This window comes from Numenius arquata, chromosome 4 (assembly GCF_964106895.1).
Source record: "Numenius arquata chromosome 4, bNumArq3.hap1.1, whole genome shotgun sequence".
Classification (NCBI taxonomy): domain Eukaryota; kingdom Metazoa; phylum Chordata; class Aves; order Charadriiformes; family Scolopacidae; genus Numenius; species Numenius arquata.
The window spans coordinates 59,964,384-59,990,086 of record NC_133579.1 but is presented as its reverse complement, the minus strand read 5'-3'; the positions used below and the strand labels follow the sequence as shown (position 1 = coordinate 59,990,086).

General features: G+C 37.4%; 1 protein-coding gene across 2 annotated transcripts in view; it reads right to left on the bottom strand.

Annotated features, from left to right (window-relative positions):
• Positions 1–1,685: 1,685 nt before the first annotated feature.
• Positions 1,686–25,703, bottom strand: part of CDYL (chromodomain Y like) — a 107,878-nt gene continuing 83,860 nt past the window's right edge. Inside the window, exons 3-7 of one of the 2 annotated variants that reach the window (XM_074146481.1) lie at positions 14,157–14,413; positions 13,357–13,529; positions 9,692–9,902; positions 4,111–4,254; positions 1,686–3,068 (exon numbers count right to left, since the gene is read on the bottom strand). In XM_074146481.1, the coding sequence (XP_074002582.1) occupies positions 2,910–3,068; positions 4,111–4,254; positions 9,692–9,902; positions 13,357–13,529; positions 14,157–14,413 (944 nt within the window). In that variant the 3' untranslated portion in view covers positions 1,686–2,909. The remainder of the gene's footprint in view (positions 3,069–4,110; positions 4,255–9,691; positions 9,903–13,356; positions 13,530–14,156; positions 14,414–25,703) is intronic. The other variant, XM_074146480.1, reaches the window with a different exon arrangement.

The following is a 25,703-nucleotide window of genomic DNA, read 5'->3' as shown; positions in this document are numbered from 1 at the left end:
TGCTGTTTGCTAGTGCCTGAGACATTACCTATTTCAGGAAAAGAACTAGAATGTCAGAGAGAGATTCCTACAGTGCATTATCAGGGCTCCTTGATACAGCGTGTTCTTCTATGCTCCATAAGGAACTGAGCAGATTGTGTACTACAATGAGTACAATGAAGATAAATAGCAGACAGTCTTGACAGGAGACTTGGGGGTCAGGACTGAGCAAGGCTAAAGCCAGCTGAAATTTACATTCTGATACCGTTATTACTAATTCTACTAGCCACTGACTAGACTTCTGCCACCCAAACAGGTGTTGTGATTTGCCTTCATGCCTGAAGGAGGAAAAAACCTGCATAATTTGTTAATAGTGCAAAGTTAGCTACTGCTGTTAATATAAAGGTAGGGCAATTGCACAGTGACACTGACAGTGTATATGAATTGGTCTAAACTAAGAACTTTTTCTAGTCAAGGACAGGAATTTACATGGTCATCAACTTATTAACATCTTAATATGCAAATTGTAGGTAGCCCAACAGCCTGACTGATGATAATACAAAAATAAAGCAAGTAGAATTATTTTCTATTTGAATTGCCTGTACTTTCAACTGATTTAATATTTCCAAAATATCTCTAGCTTCTGTCCTCTGTTATGGTGAAATTCTTCCAAGTTTAAGGAAAGCGTAAATATCCCTCCAGCTGAAATAGATATAATCTATGCCCAAATACTTCTTACAGATGCCAACAAGGGATCTTCCTCTGAATTTGAGTCAAACTCCAAAAGGTTTAACGTTACAGAACCGGAGGTAAGGTATCTTTCATCTCCCTTTCAATAAAATCAAATTCAACTAAGGAATTCTCACCTTTACCACAGCGTTGTAGGAAAATGACCCATTTTGAAGAGATTGCAAAGAAACACTGAATGTTCTTTTAGAAGTGTAACGAAATAACTAAGAGTAGAATAAGTTTCTGTATGTCGTCTTTCTCCAACCACCTCCACAAGAAAACTACTATGTAGTTTACAACAATAAATTCATTTTCAACTTTTCCTTTGAAGGAAATTATTAAACTTATATAAGCTCTTAACAATATAAAACATCAATATTGAAGTCTTTAATTTGCAAGATTTAAGCAACTCTTACTTTAAAATCAGAACTGAAATGTCTTTGAAAAAGACAACTCTATGAGAGAACCACATTTAAAATGTGTTAAGAAATATTAGTTTTATTTAACCAGTTTTCACAGCTGAATATTTATTCTATAAAAACTTTACAGATTGTACAGTTTATATATAGTTCAAACTACTAGAACAAAAAAGTAGGTCCCACAGATGCAAAAATACTGTACCAATCCAAGGTAAAGGCAGATTTACACACTGTACAGCTCTCCACTGGGAAGGGGAGGTGGGTCAGTTCCAAGTAAAAACTTTAAAACTGTACAAAAATAAGGTTTGATTTCTTTTTCATTCTTCATAATACATTCAATAAGATTGCAAACACAGATACCCAAGTAATAATAGATATCTGCAGTCAGGAATCAATAACCACTCCTGAAAGGAATGCAAAATAGGTCTATTTACACAGGGCACTCTTTTACACCATACTGTATATAGTGTATATTTAAAATAATAAAAAAGCATAGACAAAGAACATTAAACATCTAATTAAGGTAGTTGTTTTTTTTAAAGGATTTTTTTTTTTTTTGCTTAATAGTGTGCCAAAAGAATTTTAACTTATTAAATAATATATTCTAAGTGAACCTAAAATTTATGAACATAAAATGCATTTTTGGTGTAATACATCAATTAAACCAGCAACTAGGAAAAAAAGAACTGAAACCAAAACCCAAACTGTATATAAAGTAGTATTCTCACCCAGCAACAGAAGCACTTATGTAGTTTGTTTAAAAAAACAAGACAAAACAAAAAAAAACAAAACCAAAAATAACAACCAAAAAAAAAAGCCCAGAGAGACTATTTAAAAACCCACTAAAACTAACTTATAACTTAGGATATTCATACATAAGATATTCAGTGATTCACTAATACTGCAAAACAAGCTTTTTATGTATGTTGGTGGTTTTTTTTTTTTCTTCTTTCTTTCCCCTTCCATTTCCCTCCCACTTCCCCTCATTCCCCTTCCCCAAGAGACAGTGGTTTCTTCATGCTTTCTGGGTAAGAATTCAATATATTCCTGCCCCCTTCCTCCCACCCCTCTATACCTCCCCCCCCAAAAAGGACAGAGTGTTTTCTTAGCATTAATCCTGAGCACACTCTCTTTTGGGGGATATATGTGATTTAGTCTTAATAGGGTTTAATTTCCCAAAATTTTAGAATGTTCCATTACTTGAGGTATTTCAACCTTCTTCTGAGACAACGCCTTGTATCTTAGCTGACTCCTTGGGCAGTGAAAGTAAGGGCTGGCTAATACCCGTTTCAATTCTGTATTCTAATGAAAAAGAAAAGCATTATTCTAGACTTCCCTGCCACACAGAAAATAATGCAACACCATTCACTTTTTAATCCATTCTCTATTTGATACAGTACTAGCCAAAGATAACAAAAACTAGAGCCTTTAAAGAGATGTTTGGTAGTGCACTCTATCATTTTTTTAGCTTGTGTGTGTGTGTCTACATACACACTCTCACACACATATTACATTATATATATATATAAAAGACATATATATGCACACACATACACTTGTGTGCGTGTATATATATCTATATGTAACAATCAGGGAGAAAGGAGTTTTGTTCAAATTTAAGTGATACAGTACTTTTAAACCCCTTGATAATAAAAGGGGAGAGGGGGTCCACTCCTGTTCCCAAGCTGAGCAAGGAGTGAGTTTATATAGGATTTTTAAATGGGCATATTTTGTTTGCCCAGATGTCCAAGAAATACAATTCCAGTGTCAATGGGCATCTCATCAGAATTCATCAATTTTCTTCTGCAGATACTTTAACATTGAGTCCATCCCTTGTGCTGAGCCCCAGATTTTCTTCAAAACTTCACACTCCTTTTCATTTGCTTGTTCCAAGTCTACCTTCATGATATTACGTACTAAAGCTTTGGATTCTTCAAGTACCTAGGCCAAAAAAAAAAAAAAGAGGGGAGGTGGGTAAGTATTACATGAGAACTGAGCGACACGTGCACTTAAAGGTTTATATGGACGAATCCTGAAGTTGATTATGAACTTAAGCTTATCAATTCGTGGATATTCTATGACCTAAGAAACATTTCTGTCGACAGTTCCTCATAGAGTCTTTCTTGTAGCATCACACAATTTTCTTTATCCTGTGCACAAGAATGTAGAAATAATGAAAATAATAAAGTCATAACTATGAAAATATATATATATATGTTTTATACTGGTAACTAGAGAAAACTCCAACTCTTTTGGTGAGGGTTAATCTTAACACTATTGCCCAGAACTGCTCTAATAACCAGGCAGACCTTGAATCTCTTGATTTAGTTTAAAATAGACTGAAAAGCCTTGTTTGCTTTTCCATTTAGAAAACTATTAATCTGTTTTAAAATCCAAAATTTCTAATGGACAGAACAGTTAATTTTGTAGTTCATCTCTTCTCGTAAGAAAGCATCAAATATTGATAGTTTTAGCTATCTATCTTGTGCAACTGCCAGTAGTGCACACAACCACGAATGCACTAGGCATTACTCATAAAATCCTAAATTCAACATAATGTCAAATGCTGTGTTTATTTCCTTGGAAATTTAAAATACAACTCAAGATAACTCAAGATATCTGTGTTTCTGTGCAGTTCTTGGGGCAACTGTTTACACTGTTAATTAGAATAAGTTGAACTTACAATATATGTTGGTTTTAACATAGTACTGTAGAGAGTCCAATACTGTTCTAATGTTCTTAACCACAATGTACTATGGCATATTACACAGTCAGATAAAAACTTAAAAAAACAATCCTCAAAAACCCAGAAACAAAAAGATACATAAGAATGGGTTAAAAGATGTTGCTATACTAAAACGCGGTCCTTGTTTCATGATAATTGTCTTTTTTTAGAAGGACATGATGTAGTCTAATAATACTTAGATTTGTAAGAATTAATCTAATTATAAAAATGTATTGTAAGAAAATAAAGGAAACTTACAACTGAATTACACGTGACAAGTTCCTTAATTCGAACCATTACTTCTTGTGTGAATGTTCCTGGCCAAAACACTTGAGAGACGAGTCCTTTGGCACAAGCTTCCTGCGCAGTCAACTTCCTTCCACTGAACAACATTTCATTGGCCTGAAGGGATAAAAAGTTACTTCTGGTATGAAATGTAATGAGACAAAACTCATTAAAGGAAAAATGTTCAAAACAAATAAGGAAAATGCCTGCACTATTTGAAATAGTTTTATTATAGCTCTTCCAACTTTCAAATAATAAAGAAAAAGACTTGCCTGCCTATAGATAGCAGCTGGTTGGTGTTGTTGGCTACTACGTCAGTAGTTATAAAACTAAGGAGGCCTATGATTATGGGTTAAACATGAAAATGTCTTTTGTCATTTCCCATTCGTGAGTGTTCATTAGCTCTGGCTTTCTTGCAATATTGCTGACTTGATTAACTGTATATGGGGTAATAGGTTATAATGCCTGGCAGATCTGTAAAACAGCAATTAATACATCAGTTTGCCTGTATAATAATGTTAGTTGCAGCAATGAAATCTTCACTAAAGATCTACATTATCTGTAAATTATAAACATAACCCGCTTTTGGTAGTAGACCTCCTGGGAACTACCAGTCTTGGTAGAAAAGAATAGTTAAAGTTTTAGCGACTAAAATGTGTTTTAGTACTGAAAATATTTGAAACCTAAATGTATGGTTTACTTGCAGTACTTCTCAAAACTCTTCAGCAGTATTTAGTTTATGATGCACCACTTAAAATAGCTTGATCATCTTAGAATTTGACCTCCAAAACCCACTGAATTGAGCACGATATATTCTGATTTCTGATCAAATTCATACAAAATAAATATTCCCATTTTATTCAGGAGTTCAATAATGAGCTGATAAATCCTTTCAAAAGCTGATTTAGCAGTCTTATTAAAAAAACCAACAAAACAAAACACAACACCCAGTATTTTAAAGATCTTGTACATAGTTTAAAAGTACAGAACAGAGTATGCTGTTCTATGCAATAACGTGATCTCTAGTTCTGCAAATATTTTTGATTTATAATTACCATACACTTCACTATTTATCAGCTTCCCCAGTCAAGCTTCATCCTACAACTATTGCTGTTTAAGCTTTAATTCTACCTTTAATGAAGTTTCTTATATAGTTACATTTTTGTTTGCAGTGACATCTGCATGGAAACAGCCAGTGAGGATTAAAAAGTCAGAGTAATTGTCAACCTCAAACAAAAAAAAATCTTTAATGTTTCTTAATGACTAATTTACATTGAAAATGTGACAAATCCATCACTGGAATATAGGAAGTAAGGCTCTTATAAAAACACCCAAACCTGACGGGTGTAGCATTTCTGAGGACAAAATTCTGAGTTTTTCTATGTTTTCTAATACTGGAAATTTTGTTAATTACTACTGCAACCTTCAGTTAAGCATCTCAAATTATCTAATTACTGTAGGTAATGTTCCTAGTATTGCCATTTTACACATGAAGAAATCCAAAAACTTGGAGGTCTATTACTTGCCCCTTTGTAAAGAAATACAAAGTCTGGGTTCTACTGGCAGTTTGGTTGCTGACTCCCAGTCCATTAGGCATGTAAAAAGAGATGTTTCCTAGGATCTTTTACGTAAAATTTATCATCAGCACATCTCTTGGAAATTAAGATAGAATTATGTGATTCATATATATTACTTTAAAAAACAAGCCTCAAGCTAAAGGTACAAATTATACACCCCTATAGTTCTCCCTTCTGTGAAAGCAAAATCAAATATACAAAGGTCATTATCACAACTATACCTTCTAATTTTCCAGATTATGTGTGACTGATACTAACCTGAAACACTAGCCAAAAAAATCAGTGATACAGACAAATCTGTCTAAAACAGATTCCTAAAAACAGGGATCATTTTCCTAAGGAGAGATGGAAAAAAAAAATTCTTCCAAAGTAATTTTAAAAGATACTTAGCATTTATATCAAAGATCAAAACGTGAAGTCACCCCAACTGGGAGTTAGGAAAGTCAGAAATTTAAGTCAATGGGGAAGGTCTACATAGTCTTCACGTGTCTCTTTGGTAACAAGGATAAAAATGAATGCTAGAAAACCTTAATTTTTTTTTTCCTAAATCTCAATAGCAACTGCTGAGTTCTCCCAAATGTGAAAACCCACAAATGATACTAGTGCCGTTACCTTATTTCTGCCAACTGTAACACAGCATTAGCAGTAAATCTTACATGAAATGAGCGCTCCAATTATTGTTCTTAGTTGACAGGTTTTGAAGGGGAATGGTTTGCTCTTGCATCTTCACTTTTGATCTATACACAATGTATGCCAGAGACCCACTACCAAACAAGTTCTAATCACATAAACATGCCTGGTATCTGCTGTGAAAATTAACATGGTTACTTTCCAAGAAATATAATCATAGAATAGTTTGGGTTGGAATGGACCTTTAAAGGTCATCTAGTCCACCCCGCCCTGCAATGAGCAGCAACATCTTTCATAGAATGGTTGGCAAAGGACCTGTAAAGATCATTGAGTTCCAACCCCCCTGCCATGGGCAAGGACACCTCTCACTAGACCAGGTTGCTCAAAGCCCCATCCAGCCTGGCCTTGGACACTTCCAGGGATGGGGCACCCACAGCTTTTCTGGGCAACCTGTTCCAGTGTCTCACCACCTTCAGAGTAAAGAATTTCTTCCTAATATCTAATCTAAATCTCCCTTCTTTCAATTTAAAACTATTGCTGCACTCCCTGACAAAGAGTCCCTCCCAGTCTTTCCTGTAGGCCCCCTTTAACTACTGGAAAGCTGCTCCAAGGTCTCCCTGAAGCCATCTCTTCTCCAGGCTGAACAACCCCAACTCTCTCAGCCTGTCATCATAGGAGAGGTGCTCTTGCCCTCTGATCATCTTTGTGGCCCTCTGCTGGACTTGCGCCAACAGGTCCATGTCCTTATGTGGGGGGGCTCCAGAGCTGGACACAGTACTTCAGGTTGGGGTCTCATCTGAGCAGAGCAAAGGGGCAGAATCACCTCCCTCAACCTTTTGGCCACGCTTCTTTTGATGCAGCCCAGGATACACCATAATCAGATAATAATATGGCATATGGATAATACGGCAACAGAAATGAAGCTGATAATCTTACATTAATGAAATATTTTCTTATAAATAACCTTTATTTTCTACTCAGTCTGTCTTTCTTCTTGCACAGAGGAACGTCACTGAGACATCCTCTGGCCTCTCTTTTTTACAGCGAGTGCTTTGGGGCTCAGGGGACCTTTCATGCAAGCCCACAGGCACTAGCCCACGGAGCACCTCAGCTCTCTGGCACTACGATCAGGAGGCAGCTGGTCTCTGTAACACCTGAGACCCTGGCTGTTATGTGGACTAAAGGCACTGTGGAAACACGTATCCCTCATGACTGACAGAAAAGCATAAGAAATGCTGCCAAGTGTGTTAGAGACCAACAGGGAAAGCCCATGTGTGAAGCTTGATCACACGGCTCCTGTGCTTTATATCCAGGACCAGAAAACCAGACCAAGAACTACACAGCAGACACACAATAACATATCTCCCCAAACACACACCACCTTAATCTCTATTATAAATTATTTCCAAAACTGAAAAGCCAAGTTTAAGAATCCTTCTAAAATTCTTGGTATTTCCAGTACAGTATCGGTTTTGAATCCTAAGGTCTGGGCTTCAGATTTCTTGAAATAATTAACTCTGTCGAACATGTTCTGTGGAAAAACCCTCCATGACAGACCTGCTCACCAGCAAAGACTGACCTGGTAGAGAAGACATTTTCAACAATCTTGTGACTGAAGATTTTTACAGAACTGCTGATGATAAAAACAATGCACTAATCTGATTTCCAAGAGTTAAGGGTGGAACTAATATTGCTGAATTAATACATTTTTGGCAAATTTTATGATGTGCACAGAAGCCCTAATTCTTTCTTTTGTATGATATTTTAATTCCCCCCGCCGAATGTTTCTCATCGCACTCATACCATCTCTTCTTTCTGTTGACTTCTCTCTCCCTTTTATAAATAGGAAGCATGCTACTTCATCAAAATGTTCAATATAGATTCTGATTATATTTCATGGACTTAGCTGCTTGAAGTCCAACTTTGTCCCATACACCACAGACATTGCTGTATTGCAGAGGGTCAAGGATAGTCTGCTGAAAACAGTAGACCTTTTTTTCCCTTTTGCACTGAATATTATGGAATTGTTATCACTGGAAGCTTTAAATTTAAGTCTTTATACTGAAAAATGAGAGCATTCACAAACACACATGAAAGTATTCTAGGGAAGAGCTTCTTGTGTTTTTGTACAACTTCTAAAGAAATGAGAAGTAACATCTACAAGTCTCTAAAGGACGGGAATGGATGGAATGGATGGATGAATGGATGGATGGCCAAATAAAAAGGGAAAGGAACAATCAGTAGTTTGAAATATGCTAAGATATTAAAGATACTCTTATAACTGCTAATCTATTTCAGTTACCTTTTCTGTTCTCTTCTAATAACTAAATCCAGACATCACACAGTTAGTCACTAGATCTGTTCAAACTGATGCTTTTAACGTATTGAAATCTGTATTTTTAAATCAATAAATACCTACAGGGAAAAATTGGCGCTTAAAATAAACAGTAATTTAGGAAAAACAGGTGTAGCTATAAGCACATACTGTTACTATTTACCTTCAAATTGGAATGTGACGTGGGTCTAACAGTTTTCAAGGAACACAGCATAAAAAATAGTAAGCAATGTGAAAATAATGTAGGTAAGAGATTTTTAAATAGCTTTTTGTTACATTTGATTCTTTCATTTAATTGGGAAGCAAGAAAAGGGATATTCAGTAACACGTAGCTTATGTTTTCAACAACAATGCAAAGTGGTTTTTGTTTTTGTTTTTTTTTTTCAATCCAGCAATACTGTCAATTGAGTGCAAGACTAAAAAACCATCCCTCACAGAGGTGATTTGGACTGAGTGAGTATTTCTTGCCTAACACACTACTGTTAAACATCAGCAGAGATCTACAAAGCGAGGAAGTTTGACACGACTTCTTGAGAATGACAAGTGCACGAAAGCTGAATTACTTATTTTGCATACGAGCATTTAGTGTGAGACCACTAATGGCTGGTGACACAGGGCTCTGCTATGCAATGACGCTGAGTGCAGATTCTTCTTTGCTACACTCTAATGCTGTGCCGGATGCAAGAGACTGGTGGCATCAGCAGGGAAGGTGTGTCCTGGTATGCAGGACATAACCCTTCTGCCACCATCATGGTTAAGGGTGCCCATGACATGGGATTAGGTCCTGTGCCTGCTTTCTGCTCTGTGCACGTGGGTGAAGACTAGGTTGTAACATGGAGCAGAGAAGCTATAAATACTGGCTTCTCGTGAAACATTTTCATGAGAGAAAGGGAAGAAAAAAAAAAAAAAAAAAAAGACAACACAGCAAAGGTTAAAAGTCTTGAAATCACTCTGGATATATTATCACAACTGCATGGTGAAACTGTCAGCCCCTACCCTGCAAGCTACTTACAGAAGCCAGGCCCATTATCCGGGGGAATGTAAGGGATGAACATCCATCTGGACTTTGTCCAAAAGTAGTGTATGGTGTCTGAAACCATGCCTTCTCGTTAGCCCAAACCACATCACACAGAGGCAATATAGATGCTCCAAGTCCAATGGCTGGGCCATTTACTGCTACAATGATAGGCTTCTTAAACTGAATAAAAGTATTCACAAAATTCCTGAAGAGAAACAGAAACATGCATTCACTACATATATAGAAAGAGTAAAATATACCAGCCCTTGAAAACTCAGTAATAATTCATCTCCACAATAGTATCACTTTCAAAACCAACCTGATAACCTTCCACGATGAGGTGGTTAGCTTGGTGGATGAGGGGAGAGCCGTGGATACTGTCTACCAAGACTTCAGAGTGAGGCTCTCACCATTGTCTCCCACAAGACTTTTAGAGACAAGCTGTTGATGTATGAGCTGGATGAGCAGACGGTGAGGTGGACTGAAAAATGGCTGGCCCAGAGGGTGGTGATCAGTGGCACGAAGTCTAGTTGGAGGCCAGTAATTAGTGTTGCACCCCAGGGAGCCAGTTCTGGGTCCAGTACTGTTCAACAGCTTCATTCATGATTTGGATGATGGGGCAGAGTGTACACTCAACAAGCTTGGCAATGATATAAAACCGGGATGATACTCTAGAGAGTCATGCTGCCATCCAAAGGGACCTTGACAGGCTGGAGAAACGGGTTGACAAGAACCTCACCAAGTTCAACAAGGGGAAGTGCAAAGTCCTGCAGCTGGGGAAGAACAACCCCAGGCACCAATCTATGCTGGAAGCCAAACAGCTTGAAAGCAGCTTGGCAGAAAAGGACCTAGGGGTCCCGGTGGACACTAAGTTGAACAGCAGTGTGCCTTTGTGGCAAAGAAGGCTAATGGTATCCTCGGCTGCACTAACAGGAGTGTTGCCAGCAGGTTTTGGGAGGTGATCCTTCCCCTCTGCTCAGTGTTGGTGTCCAGTTATGGGATTCCCCAGTGAAAGAAAGATGTAGAGCTACTGAAGACGGTCTAGCAATGGGCCACCAAGATGACTAAGGGACTGGAGCATCTCTCATGTAAGCAAAGGAGAGCTGAGACTGGTCAACCTGGAAAGCTTAGGGGGATCTCATTAATATATATAAACACCTGAAGGGAGCTCATCGATATATATAAATACCTGAAGGGAGGACACAAAGAGGATGGAGGCAGGCTCTTTTCAGTGGTGCCCAGTGACAGGACCAGAGGCAACGGGCACAAACTGAAACACATGAAGTTCCCTCTGAACATCAGGAAACACTTTCTTACTGTGAGGGTGACTGAACAGGCGGTCAGCAAAGTTGTGGACTCTCCATCCTTGGATATTCAACAACCCTGCCTAGCCATGGTCCTGGACAACCTGCTCTAGGTGACCCTTCTTGAGCAGGGACAGGTTGAACAAGAGGACTTCCAAAAGGTCCTTCCCAACCTCAACCGTTCCTTGATTCTGTGAAAGCCCAGCATTTCTCCCAGCCCAAAGCAGCACAGTAATTGGGCAGGTGCAGATTTAACACCCCTCCTACAAGCACCAACTGATAGGGCACTTCTGGTACATTCAGATGCCTCACAGCCCTCCCTCAGATGAGGCTGTTGTCATACCTCACCTCTGGGCACGAAAACCATGGTTACAGCCCTGCTTGGTCTTCACTGTGTTTATGTATGACATTGCTATAAGGTATCTATCTATCTATCTGTATTATTAAGTGAATATATAAGGTATAAAGGTATAAATGAAGATAGGCAAAGCATTAATGAGTTACCTTAATGAGTATTTCTGGACTTCTGGGAGACAGCTTTTCTTAATAAATAAATCTGCCTTTTAAAATTATGAGCAAGCCATAAATAGTAGAGCTCCATTATTACATACCACACACCTTTAAACTTCCCCTCCTCATCTCCCTCTCTTGATTGGTCATAAGGCTATGGGTGCTATGCTATGAAGTTACAAATGCATATTCTCATCCTCATTATCAACACAAAATGACAATTCATTCTAGTACCCACAAAGCAGGGATGCTTACATGCCTCTCTGTTCTCAAACAGTAAATGCCTTCAAAAGCCTCTTAGGAAAAAGCACGTGTGTGTGTACGTATGTACACATGTGTGTGCACATGCATTAGACCAGGTAGAGACTTCTAAAACCTCCAAGCTGAGGTGCAGATATTTCTCGGTTAGTAGCTACCACACATAACGAAGAATTTACTTCAAGTAAATTGAAGTATTTACTTCAAGTACATGACAAATTCTGATTAGAATACAATGTACGACACACAGTTATCAGCACCTGCAAAGCATTCCTTTGCTCTGCATGACAGATGACTTCTCATTTTAGTATTTGATACAGAAATATGAGATTTTTATCAAAATTTTAGAGAAGTGGATTTTAGTGGTAAGTTTAAAGTTTGCTCTTTATCTGTGTTACTTGTTTTGTATTTCTGAAAAATAGGATATTTTTACTATATTGCATCCATCCCTAAAGGTTATCATGTTTCTTAACTCATTCTAGTGAACTGTAATAGAAGAATGCCAAAAAAATTTCTGGAACCATTTTATGCAAGCTGTCATACAAACAACCCATCCAGAGATTTAACGATAATTTTAATCATGTCTGAATATTCCAGAGAGGACCATGTCTAGCATATATATGAAAAATACCATTATTATATTTGAAGGGGGGGCATTCATAGGTATATTGTTACCTTTATCCATTTTATTAACAATAAATAGTAAGTGGCAAATCAGGCTTCTGGAAGAGCCTGAATTAAACTAGCAACAGAAACTCTCTGTTAAGAGCCTCTGTTCCCTGGCCACATGTGAAGTCACTGCATGAGCAACTTCTGCATGGAATGATTGAAAAGTTCCTTTGAAAAAAAAATAAATACCTTTTATCATCTCTATGAGCCAACTGTGCCTCCAATGAAACAGGCTTTACATCCCCCTTTTCAGGGACTTGAATATTGATAACGACAACAGAACATAGGTCTCTGAAGGAATATAGATACTCTGGAAGCATACAAGAGCTAATCCAAGAGCCCAGGTGCTCAAAACCAGTATTCAAATGATAAGATACTTGTTTGTATGGTTAAAACATGTCTCTAAGATCTATACTTTTGTCCATACATACTCCTCTAGTTTGTAGTAGTTCAGTTGATTTTGTTTAAATGTTAGGTTTGGTACCTAGTGTTGGGATTATGTTCACTAGTATTAATCTGCTCTTCTAAAATATCCATCATTCCACTGCTCTGAGTGTACTACATTAAGTTACTCATTCAATGCACACCTTGTATTTGTGTGTGTTAAATTTGTTTTCCTGAAACTCTGTGGCTGTTTAAGTCTTTTAAAATTGGTTTCAACTGGAAGACTATTACTGTACTACCAGTTTTCATGGTTAAATTTTAGTAGTAAAAATAGTGTTGCATGAAATAACAACCCAAATAGAAAAGGGACAAGGAGTATAAAGAAGTGCTATATCATGTATATCACTATATCACGTAACAGGTGAATGTCTGAGATCTTGTTGAATTACAGGCTTTTGAAATAAAAAAGATAAACCAAGCCAGACTACATGATGAAGAATACCTGCTCAGATGACTGAAGATAATCTTACATACCTAATAGCTTCTGCCATCTTAGTGCTTTCCTTTTTTCTATCATCTGTTAAACGTCGTATAAAATAAATAAAATCAAGACCACAGCAGAAAATGCTACCAACTGCACTGAACAGCACAAGTTTACTGTCATCTGCAGCTGCTGTGTTCAGTGCACTTTGGACTTCCTTCATTACCTGAAAAAAAAAAAAAAAAAAAAAATATCAAAAATTCACCAGAATGAATTTTTTTACATCATTAAAAATTAGCATACCGTTCTCCTGTCCTCTTGCCCTCACGAGATCTCAATCTTTGACATCTTTAATTTTTCCTTAGGATCGACTCAACTAATCATATTAGAAAAGTTAATTTTCTTCATTATCCCAAAATAAGAAAGTTAAGAAAAAGGTATTGGAAGCTTTGCATTTCAAAAAAGTAATTAAACTATGATAATGAAATCATTAGGAAAAGATCTATTAGATGTTATCTGTAACTAAAGCACTCATTCAGCATTTCTGTAATTTGGACAGCAGATGGCATATGCAACCAGTTCAGGAAAAAAAGAACCTTAATTCAGGCTAAAGCTTATTTCAAGTTGCACTTCATAAATCACCACGTCTTATAAGACAGTACATCTAAGTTCAGATAGCGCAGTTAAAACTCAACTGAATTATACTTAAAGTCACTTGTATGCGTAACATCTTGCAAGCAACAACCTGAACCTTGCTTCATGTATGTTTGTGGCTGAGTAACAGGTATAAGTGAGGCAGAGGCTTAGAATTCCCTCAGCGCCCTTCCCCCCTCAAAATCAGAATTGTTCTGACCTCTGGATTTAGCGAATTATTTTCGGATGATTTTGTTGACAGCAAAATGTGTGTGAATCCATCTTGTTTCCTGACAACGATGTCTCTGTACCGGTATGCACTCTCCGTTTGTCTCACACTGAAACGTAGCCTTTTGTCAAAAGGTTGATCTCTCCTGTCATCAATAAACCTTCGTTTGCTGGCTGTCACTCCTGTTACAGATGTCTGTATGTTGGTTGTACCATTGGCTGCTAATGCTTCCATAAAGGTGGATGTACCTGTAAATAGTTTAAATAACATTCTAGTAATTACACTTCATTAGCTCAGCAGTTTCAAAATCTCTATTAGCATGAAAACATGCAAGTCATATTAAGAACACAGTAAATATGAAACTCAGTCCCCTGGAAGTTACTGAAATGTTACACTGCATGGACCATAACTGAAGTGACAAAGGGATCCAACAAATTAATTTTACAGTTGTGAGAAAATGCATGTGAAACAAGCCAAACAGACCAATCATCCTATACTTATTTTTAGAAGGAAGGGAAATGTTTATTTAAATAATATCAATTCACTTCAGTAGGTTAAATGTTCTGCTTTCTCCCTTTCCAACACCTTTAAGTTGTCTAACAGCATCAAAACTGCAAAGAGAAAGCAGAAGCCTTTTGTTTCAAATGCCATGAGAAGTTAATATACGGAACAAAATGACACCTACAATAAGCCAAATAAAGAACTTGATTGACAAGATCATATAAAGCATAATAGTCTTTAAAGGAAAATGGAAATGAAGAAATACAGACTATACTTCTGTGAGAGGGAAACAAGACCCATGCAGTGATGATATTTTAATGGATTCATAGACAATGAGATATTTCTCAAGTCTAAACAATTTTTGCTAGTAGAATTGGCAAATAGAGCATTGTGTCTTTCTGGTCTTGTAGCCAGTCACTTAAATAGACAAATTTCGAAGGCACACAAGTAAACAGGTCATTCCTCATGACGCGAAAGGGACAGGTTTTTCTTTACTCCACATTAGAAACATAATGTCAAATAATTAGCATTCATAAGATAAAATAAGAGAACATCTTGGATCTATAATCCATCTGTATGTTAAAGTCTCCATGTAAAATCTCCATAAAAATCTGGCAGATTAAAGTAATGGAGTATGCATGGGAGGAGGGGAGAGTTGGGTTAAAATGTTGGGAAAATGTGTTACAGGCCAAGGTAGGAAAGTTCCAAAAGCCTTTTCCTGAAAACTGAGATCTGAGACTTTGTTAAAATCTACTGGAAACCCACAGCCCTTATCTCACAAACAGGTACTTCAGAACATCATGCATATGATGTCTTAAAAAGCACAGTTAAACCACATATAAGTTGTTAATTAAATGCCATTAACGGATCTTACTTAATTTGTCATTATCTTTCTGAAGAAGCTATATTTTAAAAGTTTTAATAATATGCAGACATGCAATGCTATGATACTTTTTTTTTTTTTTTAAACACAACATACTTCAAACACCTGTGAGTCCAGTGAAGGCATTAAACAGGTTCACAGAAATAACTGGAATATCCCATATCTCCGCATTTTAATTCTATTCAAATGGTGCTTACTTTGACCCATATGAAGTATGAGAGACATATTAAGGGAAAGACTAATGAAATTACAGTTTAAAACATTATACATTTTTCTATTTGTATTTCAGACTGCCTTCAGATATAAGTGAAGTCTTTTTATCAAATACTTTAAAATAAATAAATCTTTGATTATAAATCTGTTGTGATTAATTAGGCAAGTTGTCTGTCAAAGGAGCTATATAATAACGTTTTATTTTGCTTTTTAAAGTCCTTGTTGTATTAGTGATTTAATCCTCTTAACGTATCACTTTTTGTGACGTTAAAAACTCAATATTTTTCCATTGTTTAAAGTAAAGAGTAAGAAACTGAATTCAGTTTCTGATAACTCAGAGACAGAGGGGAACAACATGAAATGGAAAATTAATATTTTGTATTGTCACAGAAGTTTCACATTTATTCCTAAATTTATCTCAGCTTATCAAATTCCTTTTTTCATTTCAGCAGAATAAATAAAAACTTGATTCATACCAAAAAATGAAATTGTTGAGGGATGCTTTTGATATTTTTCCCTTTTAAACCACACTATGTTGATTACATTCCTTTACAAGAATTCCCTTTAAAGGGAATTTGCAGGAGCACCACTGTTGCCCCATATTTCATTAGGGATACAAGATGAAATGGTAACACTGGCCACAACAGTTTGTTTTTCCATAGGAATGATAAATTAAAACAACTGAAATCACCTCTGATTTATAAGCCCTGATATAAGATTTTATGGCTTCTCTCCTAGTCATAATGAAAAAAGAGGAGAACAAGGAGAGCACAATAGACTAGACTAAGCCAAAAAAAAGTGTTAGTAAACTTGTTAGAGCTTTGAGTAGATCTTTTCCCACGACTCGTACTTCCAAAGATGTACTCAAACATCAGAAAATTACTTTTGAGATGTAAGAGCAAATGATTATACACTTTAAGACACAAAGCTTTTGGCAAGAGAGACCAAGATGTAAACACCACACACCACTTTTCATGCTTATTGAATTGGCAAGAAACCTTCTGAGTTTTTATATAAACTCTGCCTGCACTTGTCAATAGTTGCAGTTTCAAACCACAAACAAGGGACAGCTGCAGCTCAGTGGAAGAAGTCTCTTACATCCAATCTTGTAAACACACTTTTAGGATACTTGGACTAGAATCAAAAACCTGTCTGCTTTAGAAACCGTACCTCTGCGCAGGGAGACTCAGCCACTTCGTACGGATTAGAAAACGGCACTAACAGAGTTAAAATACGTTCATTAGTGTTTGTTGTTATCGCTGTAAGTTTGTGACCTGCTACACTTTAAATCGCAGGGGGCTCTTTCTTTTGACATTAAGTTCACAAAAGTGAAAATACAACTCAGATATAAAGCAGTACTTCATGCTATATATATAAATAGTCAAAGGTTGCATCACTGGACAGTCTTGGACATGTGTGGCAGCAAACAAGGATGAAAATAACAGAAAAATTGCCACAGGGAATTAACTGTATTGCCATAGATTTCCTCACATGAAAATTTTTCATTGAGGTTACTTATTTTCTGGTCAATTACAACTTTATTTCACAATTTTAAAATATGGATTTCATAACAAACCAAAAGCAGTTCTGCATTTTAATATGTTAATGGTGATAGCATATCAAAGACAAACAAAACACCACAGCCCTCTCATTTCAAACTGAGCCTTCCAAAACCAATAAGGGCTTGGAAAAAAAACAATTTACCCTGGATATTGTCAACTAATGCAGAACTATGTTTAAGATGTAAACAAACAGCTCTTTTAGTTACAAAAAAACCCTTCCAACTGCAAACTATTAATTAATGTGACCTTCTCAAACATGAAGACATACTTCTACTGTGCAAAGCTTCACCATACAGACGCAAAACGAAATTAAGAGGACTACTTGGTTTTGCAGCTGCTGATCAAAACCTGGTAACAGTCAACATTTTCATGCAGTTGCTCCTACAGAAGAGGAAAAAAAAAAAAAGCTATGGGCAACAGATAAGAAAGGAACTGGTCTTATTCAAAAGGAAGAATAACACAAAATACGGAAGTTGGAAGAGGGGCAGAATAGCAAAGGCATCATCATCCCCATTCCACTGGCAGAGAAGATGGGAGAAAGCCACCTCTCCAAAATACAAGGGGGGGATAATCAAAATGCATAGTACCAGATATCTAGATTAATAGACTTAAAAAAAAAAAAAAAAAAGTTACACAAAACTTCACAACAATCCAAAAGTTACAATCCCAAGCTCTTCTCTAAACTATTTGTTCCTCACTGTTACCATCTCCCAGTCACAGAATCTTCTTGGTTGGAAGGGACCTTTGAGATCATTGAGTCCAACCAACATAAACACCCCAAAAAAACCCAAACAAAAAACCAAACAAAAAAAAAAACCACCCCAAAACCCCCAAAAACCAAAAAAACCCACACACAACACCAAAACCGAACCAAAACAAACACCCACAACCCCACACCACACCTACCCACAAACAGACACAAACCAACACTAGAGCATGCCCTGAAGTGCCCTGTCTACACGTTCCTTAAATACCACCAGGGATGGTGACTCCACCACCTCCCTGGGCAGGCTGTTCCAGTGCCTGACCACCCTCTCAGTAAAGTAATTCTTCCTAATATCTAATCTAAACCTCCCCTGCCACAACTTCAGACCATTTCCTCTGGTCCTGTCATTATTCACTTAGGAGAAGAGGCCAACACCCACCTCTTTACACCCTCCTTTCAGGTAGTTGTAGAGGGCAATGAGGTCTCCCCTCAGTCTCCTCTTCTCCAAACTAAACATGCCCAGTTCCCTCAGCCTCTCCTCATATGACTTGTTCTCTAGACCAAATTCTGGAGAAGCTCAGTTTAGCTTATGTAGCAAGCCTGGAGTACACACACTCCCCCCTCCCTGCAACAATACTGCGGATACATCCAAACAGGTGGTCTAACCACAGCCAAGCCTCTTGTATACTCTTCTTCTCCAGTACGCATTTACTAGTCGTGGTACTTGAATTCAAAGGTTTGTCTGACAGAGTATGCCGTTTCTGAAAGGCTTTGGACAGATGTCCAAGGATTGAGCATAAGAAGATGGGAACTGTGTATGATGCTGGCTGAGTATCTTCCCCAACTCCAGCCACTAGAAATTTAGTGATTTCTAAAATTTACATGCCCAGAATCATTGTGTGAAACCAAATTGTATAATTAAATCCTTATGCCCTATGGGATTGTCCAATTTACTTTTGAAACCACTACGGTTTTGTCTTCCCAAAGTATCTTTCTGCAGTAAGTTGCAGAATTTGCATCTTTACTTTCTTCATCACTTTCATCACATCCCTTCTCCAGATTGAGTACTGATTGAGTCAGCTTAACCTTATTCACCCTTTCTTCTTCCAGAAGCCAGCCCAAGCCCATCATTCATTCTTCTCCATGCCTCTTCCTCTTCTACTGAGCCTTGGAACAGGTTCCAAAATAGCACACAATATTGAAGATGGGGATTTATAATGTGGCATATTCGAGCCTTCTCCTGTCCTCTACTCCTTTTCTATAATAACGTCTAAATTTTTTTATTTTTAAAAACTAGCACTCAGCAGGTGTTTTCAGAAAACTACCCAAAACAAACCCAATGCCCTTTCCTGAGCAGTAACAGGTAGTCAGGAACCAGTCATTGTCCAGGCACGGTTTTATGTTTTGCTTTAGGCATAGTTTTGCATCGAAGTCTCTTTTGTCCCCTCCTCCTTACTCGGCATTCATCTGCACTGAAAGCAATCTCTCATTTTAATCACAAAATCACTTGGTATTTTCAGCTATATCTGCAGCTCTCACAGGGAGCTTCAGGGACCCTTCCTCACACCTTTCCTGTACCCTCACGCACCAACCATGTCCTCTCCTGCACTAATGTGATGAAACAGTTAATAAGAAGCATCCCACTTGAATAAGCAAATGAACAGACACCAGCAACAACAATTTCTTAAAGTGTTAACTGCAAAAATAACACTGTAATTGTAATTTGATTACAACTCAAGCACTGGAGAGGGAAGAATACGATCTGCAAAACTGATTAGGAAAAAAAATATTAAAAAAAAAAAAAATCACTGCTAGAAATAAGTGTTTTCGTTTTTTTTTTTTCTTTTTTTTTTTTCCCCCCCAAAGTCCTTTCTATACTTTCTCTGCTTTATAGTTCCCTGTATAATCCCCAAGACTTCACATCAGTTGTCCAGTGCAGGTTGCCTCATGTTCCCTTTTTGCCTACAAACAGTGGTGTTTTCCTACATGTTCATATGTACCAGCAAGCTCTAACTGTAAACACTGTTAAGCTTTTCCAGTCTTAACTCTGCACTACATCAAATATTTCACACAATAAGACACCAACCACAGACAGTGATACTGCAATGCAAACACATTGTATAACAGCTTCCAGTAATTTTTCCACCTCTGCTTCAGCAATTGCGCAGCAAGTATTTCTTAGAATTGCAGTGTATTGGCACAGATTATAGAAATTCAAAATAATGGTTCCAAAAAACTATCAAAATCTTATGTGCTCCAAAAACCAACCTATGTATGTGCCCATTTTTTGTCTGAGAATATATACTTACAGTATATATATACACACTTATATTTTAGAATCAAACAGAAGTTCCAGCTTCCTTTGAAGATCACTATAAATATTTGTAAGAAGAAAAAAATTACTAAGTTTATTGTACGTTTCACCTAAAATACTGTTTTAGTCTGTGTTTCTGTAAGAGTGTTCAGAAGGTAGAAGTCATTCATAAAGGAAAGACACACTTTACTTACATCCTTCCAGAATATGGTGATGTACTGATGCAGTGCACAGAACAACAGCGCTACCAATAATAACAATAAGCTGTGCATACACCAGCATTAGAGCAGGCATCTTCAGAGACGCCTGGGAGGAGAAAGGGGTGGGGAAAAGGTGATAATTCAAATTATGGGCTGCTGATCGCTGTAATACCCTGCCACTGGTGTTGAAACCTCCTCACAGCTCTTGCTGTTGGGAGGGAGGTGTGTGCGCAACTTTATCTTCTCAAATAAAGCTAACCACTTCTTGATTCTGTTTCCAGGAATTAGTTACACTGGGAACCAATTAGATGTTCTTCAGCCACCTTCTGTTGTTTTTGCAAATACACAAAGAGCACAGGTTTTAAGCACAGACTAGCAAGCAAATGGTTGTGGTGAAATATCAGCGCAACAGTTTCACACCAGTACTTGGTGAAACCTCAGCAATAGGCAACTACACTCAGCAGTAAACAGTCCTGCAGTGGCTGGCAAGCACGATTGTCAATGTCTATCTTCAATTCCTAAGAAAAGCCACTTTATCCTGCCCTTAATTTCTCTTTTCCCTTTATTTTGTATAGGTGTTAATTTTAAATGCCACTGTGAAATACTGTTCCAATAAAATCTAAGTTACTTACAGGACTCTGTTATGGACAAAATCAGCATGAGGAGAGAAATACACACATACACACTAGTACTACTCTTGGTAACATTTCTCTATTTGATTAGGAGTTTTTCATCGTTGCTGCCATGCCACATTTAGAGTAATACGTTAGCCATTTTTTCCTTATGTATATAGTTTTCTCTATTTCTTTGATTACTTACAGCATCAAATATATTTACATGTTTGCAATGATACTGTTAGGAAGATGGCAGCATTACTGGTTGCACTGGACATATGTTATAGGCTATTTAACTATTTTTGCTTGTGAATGTCTTTCCTTCTCAGAGCATAAGCAGCCATTTCAAGATAAACTCGTAATGACAATCAAAAATGCAACTAATCAGAACATAAAATTCTAGTACTGAAAGTAGGCAATCTTTACAAGACAAAACAGCATCTTTCCACTCTTGAGCTAAATAGGTTTACCTTAGTCTGACTACTTTAAGTCATGTAAGTGGAAATAAAAGAAAATTCACATACTTTAAAAATACGTGAATAACAAGATACTAGACCTAACATTTAAGGCCATGATTAAGACCATATCCATAAAAACAAGAAGAATAACATTATTAATGTAATTTGCTAACAAAGCTCTTAAAAAGCCTGATTAAGTTTTACTACCTTCAAAAAGGAACTCTTCATTTTTATGCATAAGGTATTAAGTAATCTTTCCACATGCTGTCTTACTGTGGAAAAAAAATACTCCCTTTCTTAACAACTGCAAAAGGGTTTCCAAATACATCTCTATTCTTATTATTTCACTGGAAATATGTAAGTAAACATTCCTCAAATGAGCAAATTCTTTTTCCCTTTATCAAGGCATCAAGATAAATTAGGATTGCCTATTCTCTCCTTCCACTTCGGTTTTAGACTTGTTTTGTAGTGATTTTCTTTCATTGAATCCATAGCCAGGATACTACTGACCAACAGAAAACACTGCACTTGATCATTCTCACCATTTTAGCTGTTACTCCAGGTGGCTGTAAGAAAATAAAAAAAAAAAAAAAAAAAAAAAAGAAAAAAATTCCAGGACCTTCTGATATTACTCCAGTCAAGTAAACCCAGCCATATTTCACAGTAGCATGCACTAAAGTATTTAACGGGAAAAGCAAATAGTTGTATTTCTTTTTTCTCACGAATCAATGCAAATAAGAAAAACATCCCCAAGTTACAGACTCCTTTTTGAGATCTTTTAACACTGGAAATGTTTCATAAGAAAGTATTCTCCTATCTTGTCCTTTGACATTCTTGGAGCTGCAGGTTATGATATCACAGCATTCATTCAAAATGCTCTCAAATTTGAGAGCTAAGTAAGGACATCTCTTGGGCCTCATCTACAGAGGAAAGCTATTGCAGCATAGGCTAAGGTTTAAACTCGAAATATATCCAGCTATTTCACACTAACTCCTAAGGTGAACACATTCTATATTAAGAGCACTTCATTGCAATTTAATCCAATCCCCCAAGCGATCTAAAAAAAATGGCTCTCTTGATGGGAAATAAGAAAGCCCTAATGTAAGGCTAGTCTAGAACAGATACTGCCAAAAAGACATCCTAGATAGTTTCCTGTTTAGACACGATCACATACATGCCTTATACACATGACATAATTCTTGTAAGGACATCAAAACTTTCTAAATCATTTTAGCTAAATTATTAATGAGATTTAGATAGACAGGCATAGCATCACTATATTGGCAGAATACTTTCATTTACCTTCTTTTTGAAACTATTATGTCAATAAGTATTCACATTTAATTCTTATCACACAGATGAGGCTTTAAACTGGAGTTTAACTGGAGTTCCCAAGAGCTCCATTAACAACTGCCCACAGAAACATTTTGCATTTCAATGCAGAAAAGCAGCAGGCAAAGAGGACTAGAGGGCATTCAGAGGTTCAGGACACTGACGTGTATGCATAGAGCTTTACAGGAGACCCCAAGATCTTGAGTGCTCAAGAGCATCTGGAGTGAGCATCCCTGCTGGGAAGAAGCATCTCTGGTTTTACAGATCTACCTCAAGGAGGTATGTGTGCCTTTCCAGCCACTCCCTGCCATCTGTCATTAGTAAAAGATATCTCAATCTCCTGTGGGACATTCAGCAACAGGTTCATTAAGAGGTGGCCAATGAATAGATTACCTGAAGCTGTATGAGCTAGCAGCAGAGGCCATCCTCCAGTACGCAAGTACATGTAGCTGCCTTAACATGGCCAGCTCTACCCTACTTGTGGGTAGCCTGGGATATGTAACGCTGCTGGCTGCTACTAACCTGGGCAATCTGTTCTGCAGCAGCACCCCTTTATCAGAAATTACTGACCTTGGCAGAAATAACTGGCTGGAGCGGGAAGGGGAAGCACAAAGGAGGCCTCTCTTGAGTCTTCACTTGAGTCTTTTGGGTACCTTTCAGAGATGAACGGCACATTCAGAAATGCATGTGCCAAGCAGGTTCTTACTTTTGATTCAGAGGTACTCAATGGAGAGTAGTCTCTACCGGCAAGCCAAGAATTTGAGCCAAGATGATTTCTGAAAGACCCTGCCTTTAGGCAAAGCACACAATTGCTATTAACACCACATCTAAAGAGGCATTCACAAATCGTTCTAGAGGCAATCTCTCCCCCAGTTTTCCCAATATTCTGGGAAAATAAGTGCACATTAAAAGCAGGATGATGAAAGGTATCTTTGGGTATCCCATGCAACAGATGCTGGGTAGTTAGATGCTCTGAACTGAGAAAATAATTCAGAACAGTGTGCCACCTTGCCAAATTTGTCCTTTTATCTTGTTGGAGAGGAATAAACCCCAAATATCTACTGGCAACAGCTGAAATGAGGTATTATGGAAAGGAGAAAGTAAATACAACCTGTGCTCTCAAACTGAACCCGGTCTCTCCTTGTTTTTGGCAATAGTAGCTAGGATCAGCCGGGTATGTGAGGACATGCTTGAACTGGAAAATTAATGGAAAATATCCAGAATTCCTTATTCTTGCTATATTAGGTAATAATAGTAATAAAAACCAACAAAAATCCCCCCAAAAAACAAAACCAAAAAACCAGAGAAAGTTCTAAAGTCAACACTAGGAGACTTCTGAGAGTAAAAGACTTGGATCAGATGCTTTCCATGAAAAAAATTTATATGATATACCCTCCCTCAATTAGGCTTTGTCCTGTGTCACTGCAGGCAACTAATAGAAAACACAGGAGGCATTTGTCTCCACCATCATCCTGCCCTTCGTGTTGCCCTCAGTACAGATGGTATGGTTCTCCATGTTGTGGGATTTGCAGAGAGAGCAAAAATCTTGAACATGGCCATGAATCCTGGAAAAATGCCTAACATAAGAATATGTTTTCATCAAATTTTGAAATCAAGAATACAGTGGTAAACAAGAAAATCAAAAAACCATGCTCAGGGTAAATCACAAGAAAACAACCAGAGCTGAAAGCAGTGAAGAGAGAAGGCAATGCTCCAATTTCAGCCAGCAGCTGGGAGGAACTGGAGGCAGTGAGGTGCCCTTACACAGCAGGATGGATGGCACATGCATGGGTAGTGTTTGGGTGCATACTCTTGATACTGCCGAGGAAAGGATTCAGCTTCTCTCTGAGACCATAGGCTTTTATAAATATGACAACAGTCAATGAAGTAGAACAGTCTATCAAAGCGAAAAATCTCACAGACAAAAAACCTAAACTGATAACTCCATAAAGCACTAATTAAGTAGTTAACACATGCTGCCATGCATAGAAAATGATGCAGAGCTGCTAAAGTGGCTTCCCTCAGGCTACAGAGCAAGTCAATATAAAAGCCAGGATTATTAGTTACAGGTGGTCCCGATCCCCAAAAGCTACTTTCCCCTATAAAAATCTGCTTTTATTAAGTACTGGATTTTATTTCTTTCCAGAAATTGTAGGTATCTAGATTAAAGTAGCAATATTGATACTATTGCTAGTCAGAAGAGACAACTAAGGAAGCAATGGAATAAGCACTATGTGATATTTAAGTGGGACATATTGTTTCAGCTACATCAATATATTAATATGAAACCACAGGCTCTATGAGACTACCAAAAAAAAAAAAAAAAAAAAATCAAGAAATCAGGAAGACATGGCAGAGAAAGCCCCAAACCAAATGTGATTCAAGGCAAATTTCAGAACAAGTTTAAAAAAGACAAACCAGTGAAGATCTATCTCAGAGATCAGGACTTAGCAACTACTACCAACCATGCCAAAACCAAGGAGAGCTTAGTTAGGTACCATAATGCCTGCTGCTGTGCAAAACCAAGAACAACGTATATCATATTTGATGCTTTAAATCACAGTGTGCAGTGGCCTCAGAAAGAATTTTATAGCTTGTGTAGCTGGTAATAGGAAGGTAAGGTTTACTTGACTATTTAGAGATGGATGTAGGAGCACATCTTTTCACAGGAGTCATACTGTGTGATCACCGTTCAAGAGTCAATTTGTAGATTTTTAAAAAATATTATCACTGCAAGTGCATAGAAGGACTTGTG